Source organism: Indicator indicator, chromosome 1 (genome assembly GCF_027791375.1).
Source record: "Indicator indicator isolate 239-I01 chromosome 1, UM_Iind_1.1, whole genome shotgun sequence".
In the NCBI taxonomy this organism is placed as follows: Eukaryota; Metazoa; Chordata; class Aves; order Piciformes; family Indicatoridae; genus Indicator; species Indicator indicator.
This window is the reverse complement of record NC_072010.1, coordinates 11,664,847-11,677,214: the sequence shown is the minus strand read 5'-3', so window position 1 is coordinate 11,677,214 and position 12,368 is coordinate 11,664,847. Positions and strand designations below refer to the sequence as shown.

General features: G+C 41.4%; 1 protein-coding gene, 1 long non-coding RNA gene and 6 other non-coding genes across 8 annotated transcripts; all 8 read left to right on the top strand.

The window, feature by feature from the left end:
- The first annotated feature begins 2,427 nt into the window (after positions 1-2,427).
- Positions 2,428-6,319, top strand: TAF1D (TATA-box binding protein associated factor, RNA polymerase I subunit D). The gene is made up of 6 exons (XM_054388759.1): positions 2,428-2,432; positions 3,978-4,229; positions 4,332-4,785; positions 5,043-5,218; positions 5,819-5,876; positions 6,190-6,319. The coding sequence occupies exons 2-6, from the start codon at positions 3,991-3,993 to the stop codon at positions 6,295-6,297; spliced, it is 1,035 nt and encodes a 344-aa protein (XP_054244734.1). The 5' UTR covers positions 2,428-2,432; positions 3,978-3,990; the 3' UTR covers positions 6,298-6,319.
- A 1,477-nt stretch (positions 6,320-7,796) lies between these two features.
- On the top strand, positions 7,797-7,868 carry LOC128975124 (small nucleolar RNA SNORD5). The gene has a single exon (XR_008489349.1). It is a non-coding gene; the product is annotated as a small nucleolar RNA SNORD5 (small nucleolar RNA).
- Positions 7,869-7,999: 131 nt separating this feature from the next.
- LOC128973813 (uncharacterized) lies at positions 8,000-10,695 on the top strand. The gene is made up of 4 exons (XR_008489293.1): positions 8,000-8,043; positions 9,270-9,397; positions 9,740-9,787; positions 10,626-10,695. It is a non-coding gene; the product is annotated as an uncharacterized LOC128973813 (long non-coding RNA).
- On the top strand, positions 9,032-9,159 carry LOC128975112 (small nucleolar RNA SNORA40). Its single transcript, XR_008489347.1, has one exon. It is a non-coding gene; the product is annotated as a small nucleolar RNA SNORA40 (small nucleolar RNA).
- LOC128975054 (small nucleolar RNA SNORA8) lies at positions 9,489-9,627 on the top strand. Its single transcript, XR_008489339.1, has one exon. It is a non-coding gene; the product is annotated as a small nucleolar RNA SNORA8 (small nucleolar RNA).
- LOC128975068 (small nucleolar RNA SNORA1) lies at positions 10,014-10,145 on the top strand. Its single transcript, XR_008489341.1, has one exon. It is a non-coding gene; the product is annotated as a small nucleolar RNA SNORA1 (small nucleolar RNA).
- Positions 10,696-10,824: 129 nt separating the features above from the next.
- Positions 10,825-10,897, top strand: LOC128975042 (small nucleolar RNA Z40). Its single transcript, XR_008489337.1, has one exon. It is a non-coding gene; the product is annotated as a small nucleolar RNA Z40 (small nucleolar RNA).
- An 853-nt stretch (positions 10,898-11,750) lies between these two features.
- On the top strand, positions 11,751-11,881 carry LOC128975089 (small nucleolar RNA SNORA18). The gene has a single exon (XR_008489344.1). It is a non-coding gene; the product is annotated as a small nucleolar RNA SNORA18 (small nucleolar RNA).
- Positions 11,882-12,368: the final 487 nt, after the last annotated feature.

Sequence of the window (12,368 nt, the reverse complement as noted above, 5' to 3'; positions counted from 1 at the left end):
ATCCTAGCTTTTCCAATCTTCAAAAATAATAACTGTCCTTATACCATCAGCCTCTCAAGTCTACATAAATGAAAAAATACTCAGAGGGGGAAAAAAAAGAAATAAAAAAAGCTGGGAGATCATAACAGTCGCCCATCTTAAGTCTTTGAGCTCAAAGTTCAGCCACCCCTAATTAGCGCTGCAGCAAGCACTGAAGAAAGGGAGAAAGACAGCTACCTGTGTATATCAGTTTTACTCTTAGATGGCCTTAGCCATTTCCACAGGTGACTCCCTCTGTCTTCTGGCTATGGAGGAGAAAGTAACAGGCTGAATTTGGTGCATCTGATAGAAGCCTACTTGCAGATGGAATGAATCATTCCCCAAGACTTTAAGTGTGCACCAAACATAGAAAAAGTGAGAAGATGGCTTTGGCAGCATTGTTCTAGATGATACTCATCCCCTCAAGAACTTTTTGCCACATCCAGGATGAGGCTGTGCCAGCACTTTAAACACCAGCTGAAAAAGTCCTGAAACAGACTGAGAAGACAGGCTAGAACTATTGTTGTGCAAAAGGCAGAGGCAAGACCTGGACACAGTCCAAATAAGTAGCCTCAGATATAGCATCTAGGCCATCACCTGCTGTTTAAAACACAGGAATCAGCTCCCCACAATCAAGAAAGGAGGGAAAGACCTGATCTGATTTCTATACAGTAGTCCTTACCAGGAAAGACATAAAAGAGAAGTAGATCCTTAAATCACCACTGCATGGAGAGCATTCAAAGGGTTGTTTGCTGGTGTGGGAGGTGATAATCTGAAAAGAGACAACAACAGACAATTAAAATCCATCACTGAGTGTTGGAGTGACACTGAGTTACTACAAAAGACTTTTAAATAAAGAACAGAAATGCTAAATGGACAATAAAATTATTAGATCTGGGGACAGTGCAACAAGCATGGACAGAACAAGCACCTACCACAAGATTTTTAAAGTCTGTCTTTTTGAAGCAGGAGGAAGACATCAGAGAGAGTAGTCAAGGGCCAGGAGAATGCAGATTAAATGCTATTAATGAGTTTATGTGTCTAGTACCAAAACCTGAATTAAACTAGTTTGGAGGGAAGAAGCCAGAAAGGAGAGGTTATAGGCAGGCTGAGTCAAGGGGGGAAGAAAAAGAACTATCAGCTAACAAGTGAAGATGGCAATCAGTGCAAGAAAATAAATTTAGCAATGATACCAACAAGAGCAAAACATCCATAGGTGTGCACACCCCCAGAGGTTGTACTCGTCAGCTGGGGTAAAGTAAGGAGCTCCCGTACGTGACAGAGAACCGCTACAGGACAGCTGCTTGAGCGGCTGAGAAAGGATGTCCATAGTAAGGCAAGCACAAGTCTCCTTAGTGAGAACATCCAGGCAGTCAAAGCGCACTGAAGCGAAGGAACACACTAAAGCTGACCCTGAACTTGGCATGGCTGCGAGAGGAAAGCAGCGGGTTACTCGGGTCGGAGCGGCCAGCTCGGCGGAGGCAGGGCAGCAGCGGGAAGGAGAGGCAGGCCGATCAGTGCAACAAGCAGCAGCTCGGAGTCTCACAGCAAGCGTGAAGCACAGGAATTGCGCCCTGAAGGGGAGTCCGGACCCTCCGGAGGCAGCGGGGAGGCTGCCCCGCACTACTGAAGCCTGCAAAGGCTCTGATGAACGATCCCCGGCCCCACAGCGAACCCGTCCCGCACCTACCTGTCCCGTCGTCTGGGCTGCGCGACAACACTGCCCGCCCCCGCCGCGGGCCAGCCCCGAGGACCGCCCAGCCCCGAGGACCGCCCAGCATGGCAGCGGAGGGCCGCGGCCTACTACCCTCTTTCCCTCCCTCCCGTCAGCCCTTGCGCCTCTCGCGAGTTTCCCAGCCCTATTTAAGCTCTCGGACGGCCATTGCCCGCCCTTTGTGTCACGGTGAGGAAAGGCAGATTGAGGTGCGGGGCCAGCGCTCGGTATCTGCCGCCATCGGCGGTTCTGGGGCGGTGAGAGCGAGGGGCTCGGGTGAGGGGAGAAGAATGGTGGCAGTATCAAGTCGTGCCCGCTCGCCAGGGAGCCCGGCTGCGGGGAAGGGCCTGGGGCAGGCCGGTGGCTTGGCCTACTGTTCCGCAGTGGAATTGTCCTCGGGCGGTGTCTGTGTGGCGGCCGTTGTTGGGGGTTGTCTCGGGAGTGGTGCCGGTGGAGTGTGCTTGATCTCTCGTAACTTGAGTGCCCACGTACGAAATGTCTGCCGTGGCAGCTGAATTCCACCGGGGTGGTAGGGCGAGCGGTGTGTCCAGGGACTTTTGAGATAAATGTTAGCGAAGTAATGGATGGCCCTTTAAGGAGGAGAAAAATTTGTGTGAAATAACAGTTGCATAATAATTATTTTTTTTCCCTTAAGGGATCTGCGGTTTTAGCTGTGAAGAACAGAGCTGCAACAGTGGCGGTGAGTGATGCTGAGCTGGTAACTCTCAGTACCAGCCACAGCTTGTGTAGTTAGTGTCGTTATTGTGTTCCTTCCTACTTTGATGTCCGGCTGCTCCCTTTCCGGGCGGTGGGTTCGTCAGGCCGTGGGTGAACCCGTGCTAACGGTATGTCCGCGGTTAGGCTAGGCATGGGTGCAGTTTGCTGTTAAAAAGTAACTTTCCTCAAGCGAAGGGCATAGCGGGCCCCTGTGCTGCTCTTTTAGGTTTAAAGTCTTTTGCACCTATAAGTCCGCATTCAATGCGGTTTTGGAATGAGATATTTTAAGAATGTAACGGGGTTGTCTCTGCCTTGGAACAGTTACATGATATAAAAAAGTCGCGTAAATGTAGACTACTTAAAAATCTAGCACTGTTATATGGCTGCAGCAGTTGCATGATATTTTAATCCTCTTTGTTCTGAGAATAACTTCGAGGTCACTTTAGCTGTATGGGTTAGAGAAGAAATGGAACTTCATCTTGTGAGCAGTCGTGGCTGTTAGTGTTTTATGTTGTTATTCTTTCTGGCTAGTCTGTATACCCCCTACTGATTTGCTGTTGCATGCCTTTGTTTCATTGTGCTTTTGTGAAGCCTTCTTGAATCTGTGTAGTTAGTTATCTATACTCTGAAACGTGAAACAGTTACCCAGACAATGGCAGATAACCTGAGGGCGTTAGACGAGTTCTGCTGTTGTCTCTTCAGATGCTAAATTGTGTACCTACAGCAAATGTGTATATTAATGGGTATAATGGTGGGTTTGCAAAATTAAAAAGCACAGTAAAATTAAAAAGATTACATCTACCGGGCTACTAAAGGGCTGGTAAAGCAGGTAAAGTAACTTGAGTCTATTACATAGGAAAGCCCTTTTGTATGGAGTTGGGCAGCTGAAGGGGTGGCTTGGGTTGTCTTGCAGATTCAACCAAAAGTTAAAATTTTATTTATGGGGCCAGTTTCCATGTTGATTGCTAACCCATGTTGATTGAATAAAAGGGTTGATAAACTGTTAAAACAGGAGGTGGTAGGTATTGTGTAGCTAGGAACTGAACAGGGAAGCTGACATTGTTTCTGGTGGTGACACTGTCGTGGATTAGTTTAAAAAGGATGTAAACCACAGTGAAATACATTTTGTATGACTTAAAACTGCAGTATCCTTGAGAGTATAAGAAGCTGTTGGCTACATGGGTGTTTATTTAGGGGAAAACTTAGAGCTAGTAGAGAGAGAGTTAAAAACCATTCAGAATTCATCTCTACAAGTTTGTAAACTGATGCAACTCTGAAGCTAGTCCTGCTTTAAGCAGGAGTTGGACCAAAAGAACTGTAAAAATACTTTCTAACCTAAATTATACTGTGAATATCTTGAGAGATCTCAAGCAGTTACAAATTTACTGTTAATAGATTTGCTTGTGGTTTATAGGAAAATCTACTGAAGTTTGCTCAAGATTCTTCACTTTTACCCTATTAGGTGAAGGGGCTGAAGACTTGTTACCTGGTTAACAGTTTTAACTTCTTGAATTTTCATTCATTTTAGGGCAAACGGAAACATGACTGACGCAGTTGAATCCCAGTCTTCTGACTCTGATTACGCTGATGCCCAACAGCTAATACACAGTCAGCAGAAAGGCCCCTGTAAGGTACATACATGTGAAACAAATACACGGGTGGAGTGTTCTCCTTCAAAGCAGAAGAATGCTGCTCCGGAGGAGTCTTCAGATGAGCCTAACAGTACATATAAATCAGCTGCTTCAACTGAAGTTTTGCTGGTCAGCAGTGATTCAGAAATGTGAGTTTTCATCTATAGTTTAGAATTAATCACATGAAGAACCTGTGTCATATATTACAGAGGTATGCATTTTTTGAAAGTAAATACTTTTCTTTCTTTCAGTGACCTCTCTGCTACTTGTGGCAATAAGTGTCATCCTAAGTGCTCCGTTGCACCTTCAAAGCACAGAAGGAGATCACAGTCTTCAAGACAACAAGCAGAATCTGTTGCAGAAGTGTCTGACAATGAAAGCTCCTCAGATTCATCTCTGTCCCCTTCAGTGCAATCATCAGAAACTTCCCAGAAGCAGAAGTCAAAACTAAATTTGAAAGCCATTTTTGCATATCACTTCAGAGGAAAGAAGTTTAAGGCTGCTGCACACCGGAAATACAGGATTCACTCAGGGAAGAAGAAGAAGAAGTATGAGCGCACACATATGCCTATAGGGAGGCCACCACTGACAGCCTCTCCTCAAGAACGAAAGAGAAGGCTTCTAGACAGAGGCTTTAAATTCCCTTTTGTTCAAGAACATTATGGCAAGAAACATATTCCCTTAAATATGGTTCTTGACTATGAGGTGCGTCTTCTATTTTGTGACATAAATGTAAAAAAATTTTTATTCAGTCTAAAAATAGTGAATTTAAATTGGCTATGGTGTGCTTCTACTTGTGCTACAATAAAACAATGAAACAGTTTTTGCTTCTGCTAAACAGGACACTTCATACTGTCTAGTTTTTTTAAGACAAAACTGGCTAAGATAGGATTGCCAATGTTCAGTTCCTAATATTCCTTACAGTGGTATTAAGATCTCACTTGAGGTATTTTTTTCTTTAGCAAGCAGCTGCCAAGGGGTATTTCCAGTACGTTGAAATGCTTAAATATGAAGACCACCTCAAAAAAGCTTTAAAAGCCCTTCAGGCCAGTGAAGACTTAGAAAGACAATGCCTGACAGTACGGAAACACAAGTATTTAGATGATGAAGGTCCCATTTCCCCTATTCAGGAGACAAAGTAAGTCCATCTTGATGGTTTTAGGTGGTATATAACTTACCTCTTTGTTCTTAACTAAAACAAAAATGTGTGTGTACAGGTAGATGTGTGGTGCCCCACCCCATAAAGAAATGGAGCTTGTGACTAAAGAATATATATATTTTTTTCTACTTCATTAAACATTGAGACAGCATCTTAGGTCTTTCTTTATGATCAAAGAGTTAATTTAGTTGAAATCAAGGGATTGGTAAATCAGGAAGAATACTTAATGTAAATGTACTGAACACCTTAAAGTTAGCCTAAGAGACAATGTGAAGGTACAAAGCGGTCTTTCAGCTACTCTTCACTTTATTAATCACTTGCACTGCTAATTTAAGTGTGTTTCTGTTCTGGTGCTGAGCACTGCTGCTGTCCTGACAGTGTTGTTAGTTTAGATGTAATTCTGTGCCAGCAACTATTATTTGAGACTGACCTTATGGAGCAGTGGTATTAGCTTACAACTGCAAGCTGTGGCACTTCCATATACAGTAAGAGGAAATAAGACATTGTTGTAGAAATAGTTTACATATTTTAGGCTACTATGGAAGTACAAAGCTCAATTTTGATTTTTTTGTATTTCAGCAATGATGATGACAACTTGAATTCTGATAATCAAGAACAGCTTGATGCCAGAGTAGTGGTGAGTAAATATCCCTCAAGTTCAAAAACTAACCATTCTCTTCTGGGTTTAAAGAATTAGTAAATTATGTTTTGAATACTTAATTCTTGAGCTTGGATCCAGGGTTAAGTGCATGATACCTGTGAATCTTGGTCTGTAATATAGATAGAAGTTGTTCAGAGTCTACACTCTCCTCAAAATAATGCTGGAATGCATAGGGATTCTGGAGTTCACCGAAGAGTTCTTGCAGTTTGCAAAGTTGCTGTCAAGGTCTTGTCTTTTAAGTATTTCAGAAGCAAACTTGTGAATAGTTCTGTCTTCCATTTTTTCTCAGGAGAACAGCTCTTTCATTATAAGCAGCAAAATTCCCAGTAAGAAAAAATCAAAACGTGCAAAATCAACTAAAGTGATTGAAATAGAAGATGATTGCCTATGCTGCTGAGAACTCTCAATTTCTGCGAGGTGTTCACCTCTGAATTGGCAGTGCTTGCTCCTCAGACACCTTTTTTTGTGGCCTATGTAGTTCACAATACTGTGAAGTCAGGGAGCTATCAATCAAGCAACCTCATCAGATTTGTTTTAAGGTGAGTATGTTGGGCTTGTCTGAGCTTCAAAACAAGTATAACCTGTAGTTTTGATAAGCTGAATGCCCTCTGTGCTGTCCTATATCATGTGTAACAGCCTTGGTTCAGTGGCTAGTGATCTTGCTGAAACGCTGGTGCCTGCTGCTTGGCTTCTGTTAATGAATGAATCATAGAATTTGTCATTAAAATAGGAAAACAGGTTCTAAATGCTACATCATAGAAGCAGCATAGTATAGAAAAGTGCATGCACTTGCAAGCATGTCTGCAAGTTACAGAGGGTAATTTGGATGTCCTTTCATAGCTGACTTTTTTGAGTGGTACTGTAGAGATTTTTTTGTCTTAAGGAAATGGAGGTTATGCTTTGAAGTACTTGGAGAGCTAAGCAAGGGCTCAAGACGGACTTGAAGCTTAATGCAAACCAAGTCCCAACAGCAAAAATGCTGAAGTGGTTAGCTTAGATAAAAGCATATAACAAAACATAGTTAATGTGTTTGAAGGATGATAAAATCTGTTTGTATGATTCAAGTTCAGAATTTTTCAGAAAACTAATTCTCTGCTCTTGAATCTAGTACAATAATCTGAAGTTAAGAGTTACCTTAAATGACTGCAGCCGCATGGTGAATCTTGCATTAAAGGATTTGGTTTTTCCTCTTGCCCTTCATCCAGAATGGGCTTTAATGTGAACATTACTAAGCAGAAGATGAAAGCTCTTTATAGTGACAGTACTTCAGTAGTATTGCCCAGTGCAAATACATTCTTCAAAGATGCTTCTGGTAGTTGGAAACATGACTAATGAATGTTTAGAAATGGTCTGAATATGGCTGGTTCCTAGGTGGCAAGGTCTTGGTAGCAGTAACTCTAATAAAAGTTTAATTTTTAATCAAGACTTTAAAAACCAAAGGGTGATCTGCATCACTCAAGTACTTTTAATTACCAAGTCACTGTCAGCAGTGCTCATCAGGTGAAAGTAATCTGTGCTGAAGAGGGGTGTTGTCAGCAAGAGACTTCATATCTTCCAATTTAATTTCCTTCAAAATAGTTGCCAGTCTGAGATGTGCAGTAGGTGAGAGCAGGTCAAGTTGCATTATTCATATGCTTGAATTAGGGTCCTAAATCTTTGCAAATGAACTTGGTAGTTCTAGGGAGTAAGACTGCAAAAATTACTCTTTAGTAGTTGAAGATGACATGTAATTTTGGTTCAAAATTAATGGCTAAATGTAACTTTCAGGCATCTACCTGAGAAATACTGTATGGCTTGAAAGACTCATCCTGGATCTAGGAGTGGGATTGGTAAGGCATAGTCTTGATTGGTAAGGCATAGTGAGGTCGTATGTCTCGGAGTCCTGCTCATTCTGCAGTTCATGTGATGAATTTTTCTGTTCAACTGCTGAGTGACTCAGAAATGAACTAAATTTCAATTCTGATTAGAACTGAATAAATACACATGAAAATCAGGCTTAGTAGAACTGCCGAATTGATTGCTGAAACCTAGATTTTTGTTTTAGAAATCTTCAGTTCTTTGGCTATATCTCATCATCACTTTTTTCCTTCTAGTTTGATGCTTTTGGAAAATGAAGTACTGATCAGATGTCTTGATGTGGGAGGTAAGCTGTTACTTGCTTTGCAGTTATGCTTTCTTAAGGGAGCTTTTTTGCTTCATGTCAGTGTTTTGAAAACAGTGTTCCATGGTTTGTGTGAATACATTACAGTGCTCCACACCTGCAACTTCTGTGTGAAGCTTCCAAGGTATTGAGTTCAGTGCAACATCTTCTGTCAGCCTGACCAAAATGAGAGACTGTAGCCTCTGCTTGGATGAAAACTAAAGCTTTGAGTTCTTGAATACTTGTGTATTAACTGCAGCTGGTATTAGAATTTCTGTAGAAGTACTTTCTTTTGACCTTATGCTCAGTGCTGCTGGGCAACTTCATTCTACTTGATTTAGTGTGAATGCAATCTCTTCTGAGATGGTGAAGAACTTCTGTACATTTAGTCTCCTGGTGGTACCCCACCCATATTTTACACATGGGTGTATTGCACAGCTGCAGCTTCGTGTCCCTGTTGTAAAATTGCATCTTAATATGTGTCCCATGTAGGAACAGTGGGCTCAGCAGAAAAGCTTGATAGCCTTGCATGTGTGCATTACTTGAGCTGTGAAACTTGCTACAGGATGTTACCAAGTTCATGTGGCTGCAGTCTGAGGAAATGGCATGGAAGAAAGTGCCATGTAAGGATCCTTGTTAGGAAAACATCTTTAATATTGGAAGCCCTAAGCTCTAAACTGGGCAAGTAATGAAACTTCACAAATACTCAAGAAGATAAGATCAACGAATCTGCTTTGGCTGTTGCTGCAGTAAAGGGCACTGGACTAAAAGAGTGACACAGCATGTCAGTATACCTGATACTGCACTGTGTTAGGCTTACCTTACTCCAGATTACACCTATCTCTATAACCAGAAAACAGTAGTGGAAGGTGACTGCTATTAATTGTAAATATTTACTAGTCTGAGAAATAACTTGATTTTTGTGTACTGTTCAAACACAGTTTCAAAAATAGTGGAAAATAAGATAAAATCTGATGCAGTCGTATGTTCCAGCACGTGTTCAGTTTTTGTCTGGTGCTGTAGACAAAAACCTGGAACCTAGTGCTCAGAAAAAAACCCTTCTTTTGCAACCCACAGCTGATGAACATATTGGTTGTGTTACATACACGAAGGGACAATATTTGTATGTATTCAAACAGCAGTTCATTCACGTGCTGCTGAATGTAGGGCATGAGTTTCATGTCCCAGTTTGCAGAAGTGTAGTTCAGTTTTCTTTCCTGACTTTGCAGATGACCACAGCAGCTCTGCAGCAGTGAGCAGCTCTAACTCCTGGAGTGCATAAATGTTAAATGTTGTTTGTTGGCCTTCTGATGTACAAATCTATTCCTTGGACTTCTGTGGAACACAGCAGCAAGAAGTAAGCTTTGTGTTTCTTCTGCGCTTCAGTATAAGAGCATTTGACTTCTTCAGAGAATTACTCTTTACACAGCAATTTGTCAGACTAATTGTGCACTGTATGGTATCTGCACCCAGCAGTGTCTTCCTGATGGGCTGTTCAAAAAGCAGTGCTACAGTATTTCAGCAGCTGGCATCGTTGGTTTTCCAGCAGATGTGCTGGTTAAACTTGGTATTTCTGTTGAAACAAGTAGATTGGAAGTTCCTTGCTTGGGGAGCTTGTCAAATATTGAACTGTAGAACTGTTACGAGATGAAAGTATAGTTAAATGACTGACCTTGTTCCAAAATATTTCATCTTAAAGGGGCAATCCTGTGATTTCTGGGACCCAGTGGGAAGCCTCTACTTGAGGGTAAGTGAGGAAGCAATTGTTTTTTCCTAGGTGGAGGTACTTGGATGAGGATTGCAAAAAGCTCAATTTATTAGATTCTTTAGTTGCCTTTTTAGAAAGCAGTATTTTATTTTGAAACACAAATTAAAGTAGCTGATAGCATCTAGTGACATGTTTCTTTGAAAGTGAACTGACTAGGCTTCAAAACCAGAAGCTGTTCTGAAGATAGTGTAAGAGCTGATTGCTCTGCCTCGTTATTCAGCAGATAGGCACAATTCACTGTGTGTCTGAATTGAAGAACGTGGCTAGAGAACCAACAGGTTATGCTTTCGTCACTGCATCGTTAGTTGCAGTGGTGACAATGAGGCCTGTAACAGATTTACTTAGTGGGGTAGTTATGCAGACAGTTCAACTGCAGCTGCTGTTGAATGCCAAGGATTAGCTTGTGTTGATGTTTTTGAATTCTGCATCCTGTCTACTGAAGGAAGTACAATTAGGTAGAGGAAGAACACTTGCAGTGCTGCTTTCTTGTAGATTGTTTCATAGAGCTTGTTTGTAAGTGCTGTCAAAGTGGCATGCCACACTTGGCAGTAGCTCCCTCAATTGTACCTTCAATACCACAGCTCCCCAGTTTCTTAAACTGCAGGTAAGTTTTGATAGTTGTGACAGATGGGGCCATGGCTCTGATTTCAGAAGAAATGCCTTCGTTTGGCATTAGATTAGCATCCAGACAGTGTAACTGCAGTGCAGCCTGCCTTCTTCCTATTCCATTGAAAAGTACCAAGGTCTTACTAAATTGCTGAAATACTGAACAAACTTGGAGCTATTATTCAGACACAACAATTTACTTCTTTTTTAGGAGGTCCACATCATAGTCCAATTGGAACTAACATCTGGCTAAGTTAGTGTGACAGATTGGTTTTTAATCCTTCCTTGCAGGTGAGCTGTCTGAAGTGGGTGAGCTGGTTATATTGCTGTGTTTTCTTCCTGAGAAGATGCAGTATTTTAGAAACAGGAGCTTCATCTTCCCCCAGAGTTGAGGGTGCTGCGAGAAAATCAGTTGTTGTGATGATTGGCAAAATGTTCAACTGCTCTGAAGAGAGTGAGTGAGAATAGCCTTTCTGAACAAATGCACTATGTAGGTGTCTTTCCCATGTCACTTCATTCTGGGCAGCTGGGTGTTTAACATTGAGAAATAACCATGACTATGCCTTTCTTTCCAAAATAAATGGAAGATTAAGAAAAGCTCTCAAATTAAAGCTATAGTAGTGGCCAAATATTATCCTATTGAAGTGTGATTCCAAACAGAGGCTGTCAGGAATGCCTGTGATGGTTAGAACCACTGAAGTACTGTGTTAGGTTCTGCTGATTTGTGTGCATGTACATGTAAGTTCATAACCTTATTTTTTTCAGGTGGAGTAATTAGAATGGGAGAAGAAATTGCAGGATGGTGTTTCATGGAAGCCCCTCCTAGGTTAGTGTGATGTCTGAGGTTCTGCATAGCCCTTAATGATGGAAGGGCTTTGGTTTTCAGTGGCTGGAATTCTAAAAATCAAGCTTACTGACTTGTGGAGGGTTTCAGGGTCTTGTTTCAACTCTACATCACTGTTTTAATGTGGCTTTCACTCGAAGAATTTCTTTTAACTGATTTGTCCAATGAATGTTCCTACAAATCTGTTAAAAAGGCCATCAGCTTAAACTGATAGCTTTGCTTCTACGAGGAATTTAGGCTCAGCAAGAAAGTTACAGGGAAAATTCTGAGTACAATTTTGTAGTTAAAAGGCAAACAACAAAGGGAATTAGGTAGCATTAACTTCCAACATAAAAGCTGTTGTTAATATTAAGGAGTTGGTTACTTCATCTTGCTCTCTTCCTTCTCCCAAATGCCCTTAAACAAGTTGTAAAGATAATTGGTAAGATCACTAGAAGGTACCTTTCCAGTCTGCTTGATTTTTATGTTGTGCTACTTGATAGCACCGGAATTGTTGAGGTCTATCCCGATAGGATCTCCTCCATAGGTTCGTGTCGTTGGAAATGCCTCACAGAATAAACTTGTGGTTTCGCTTGCCCATTGAACTACCTGTTAGCTCTGTGGGATAAAACTGCAAGACAAATCTTATGTAGTATCCTAGAAGCTGTATTAATGCATTGTGTTCTTCTTCAGGTACAGAGTTACACTTTTGATACAAATGAAAGTAGTGCTCACATGGAAAAGCTTGGTAAGAGTCAAAAGGTGGTGTGTAACCAACATGTCAAATTACAGGAGCTAAAGGTACTTGTCAGCCAGGTGTTTCTATAGGTACCTGATTTCTAACAGTTCCTTCTGGTTTGAGTTTTCCAGATGGCTTGAAACAGTATTTCTATTTTATACCAAAGGAGTGATTTTTTTTTTTTTTTTTTTGTTGTTGGATGTAGCTAAGAGACAGTGCTGTGGTGTTTGAACTTGAAGTAACTGTAAACATGCTGCATTTTTGTTCTGTCAAGAGATGCTTGATGACTTCATACTTGAGTTGTATCTTTAACTTGGGGTTTTAAAGAGAATTTTTGAATAGCTCAGACACTTTACTATTATGCAACTAAATTCCTGATATTCTGTTCTGTG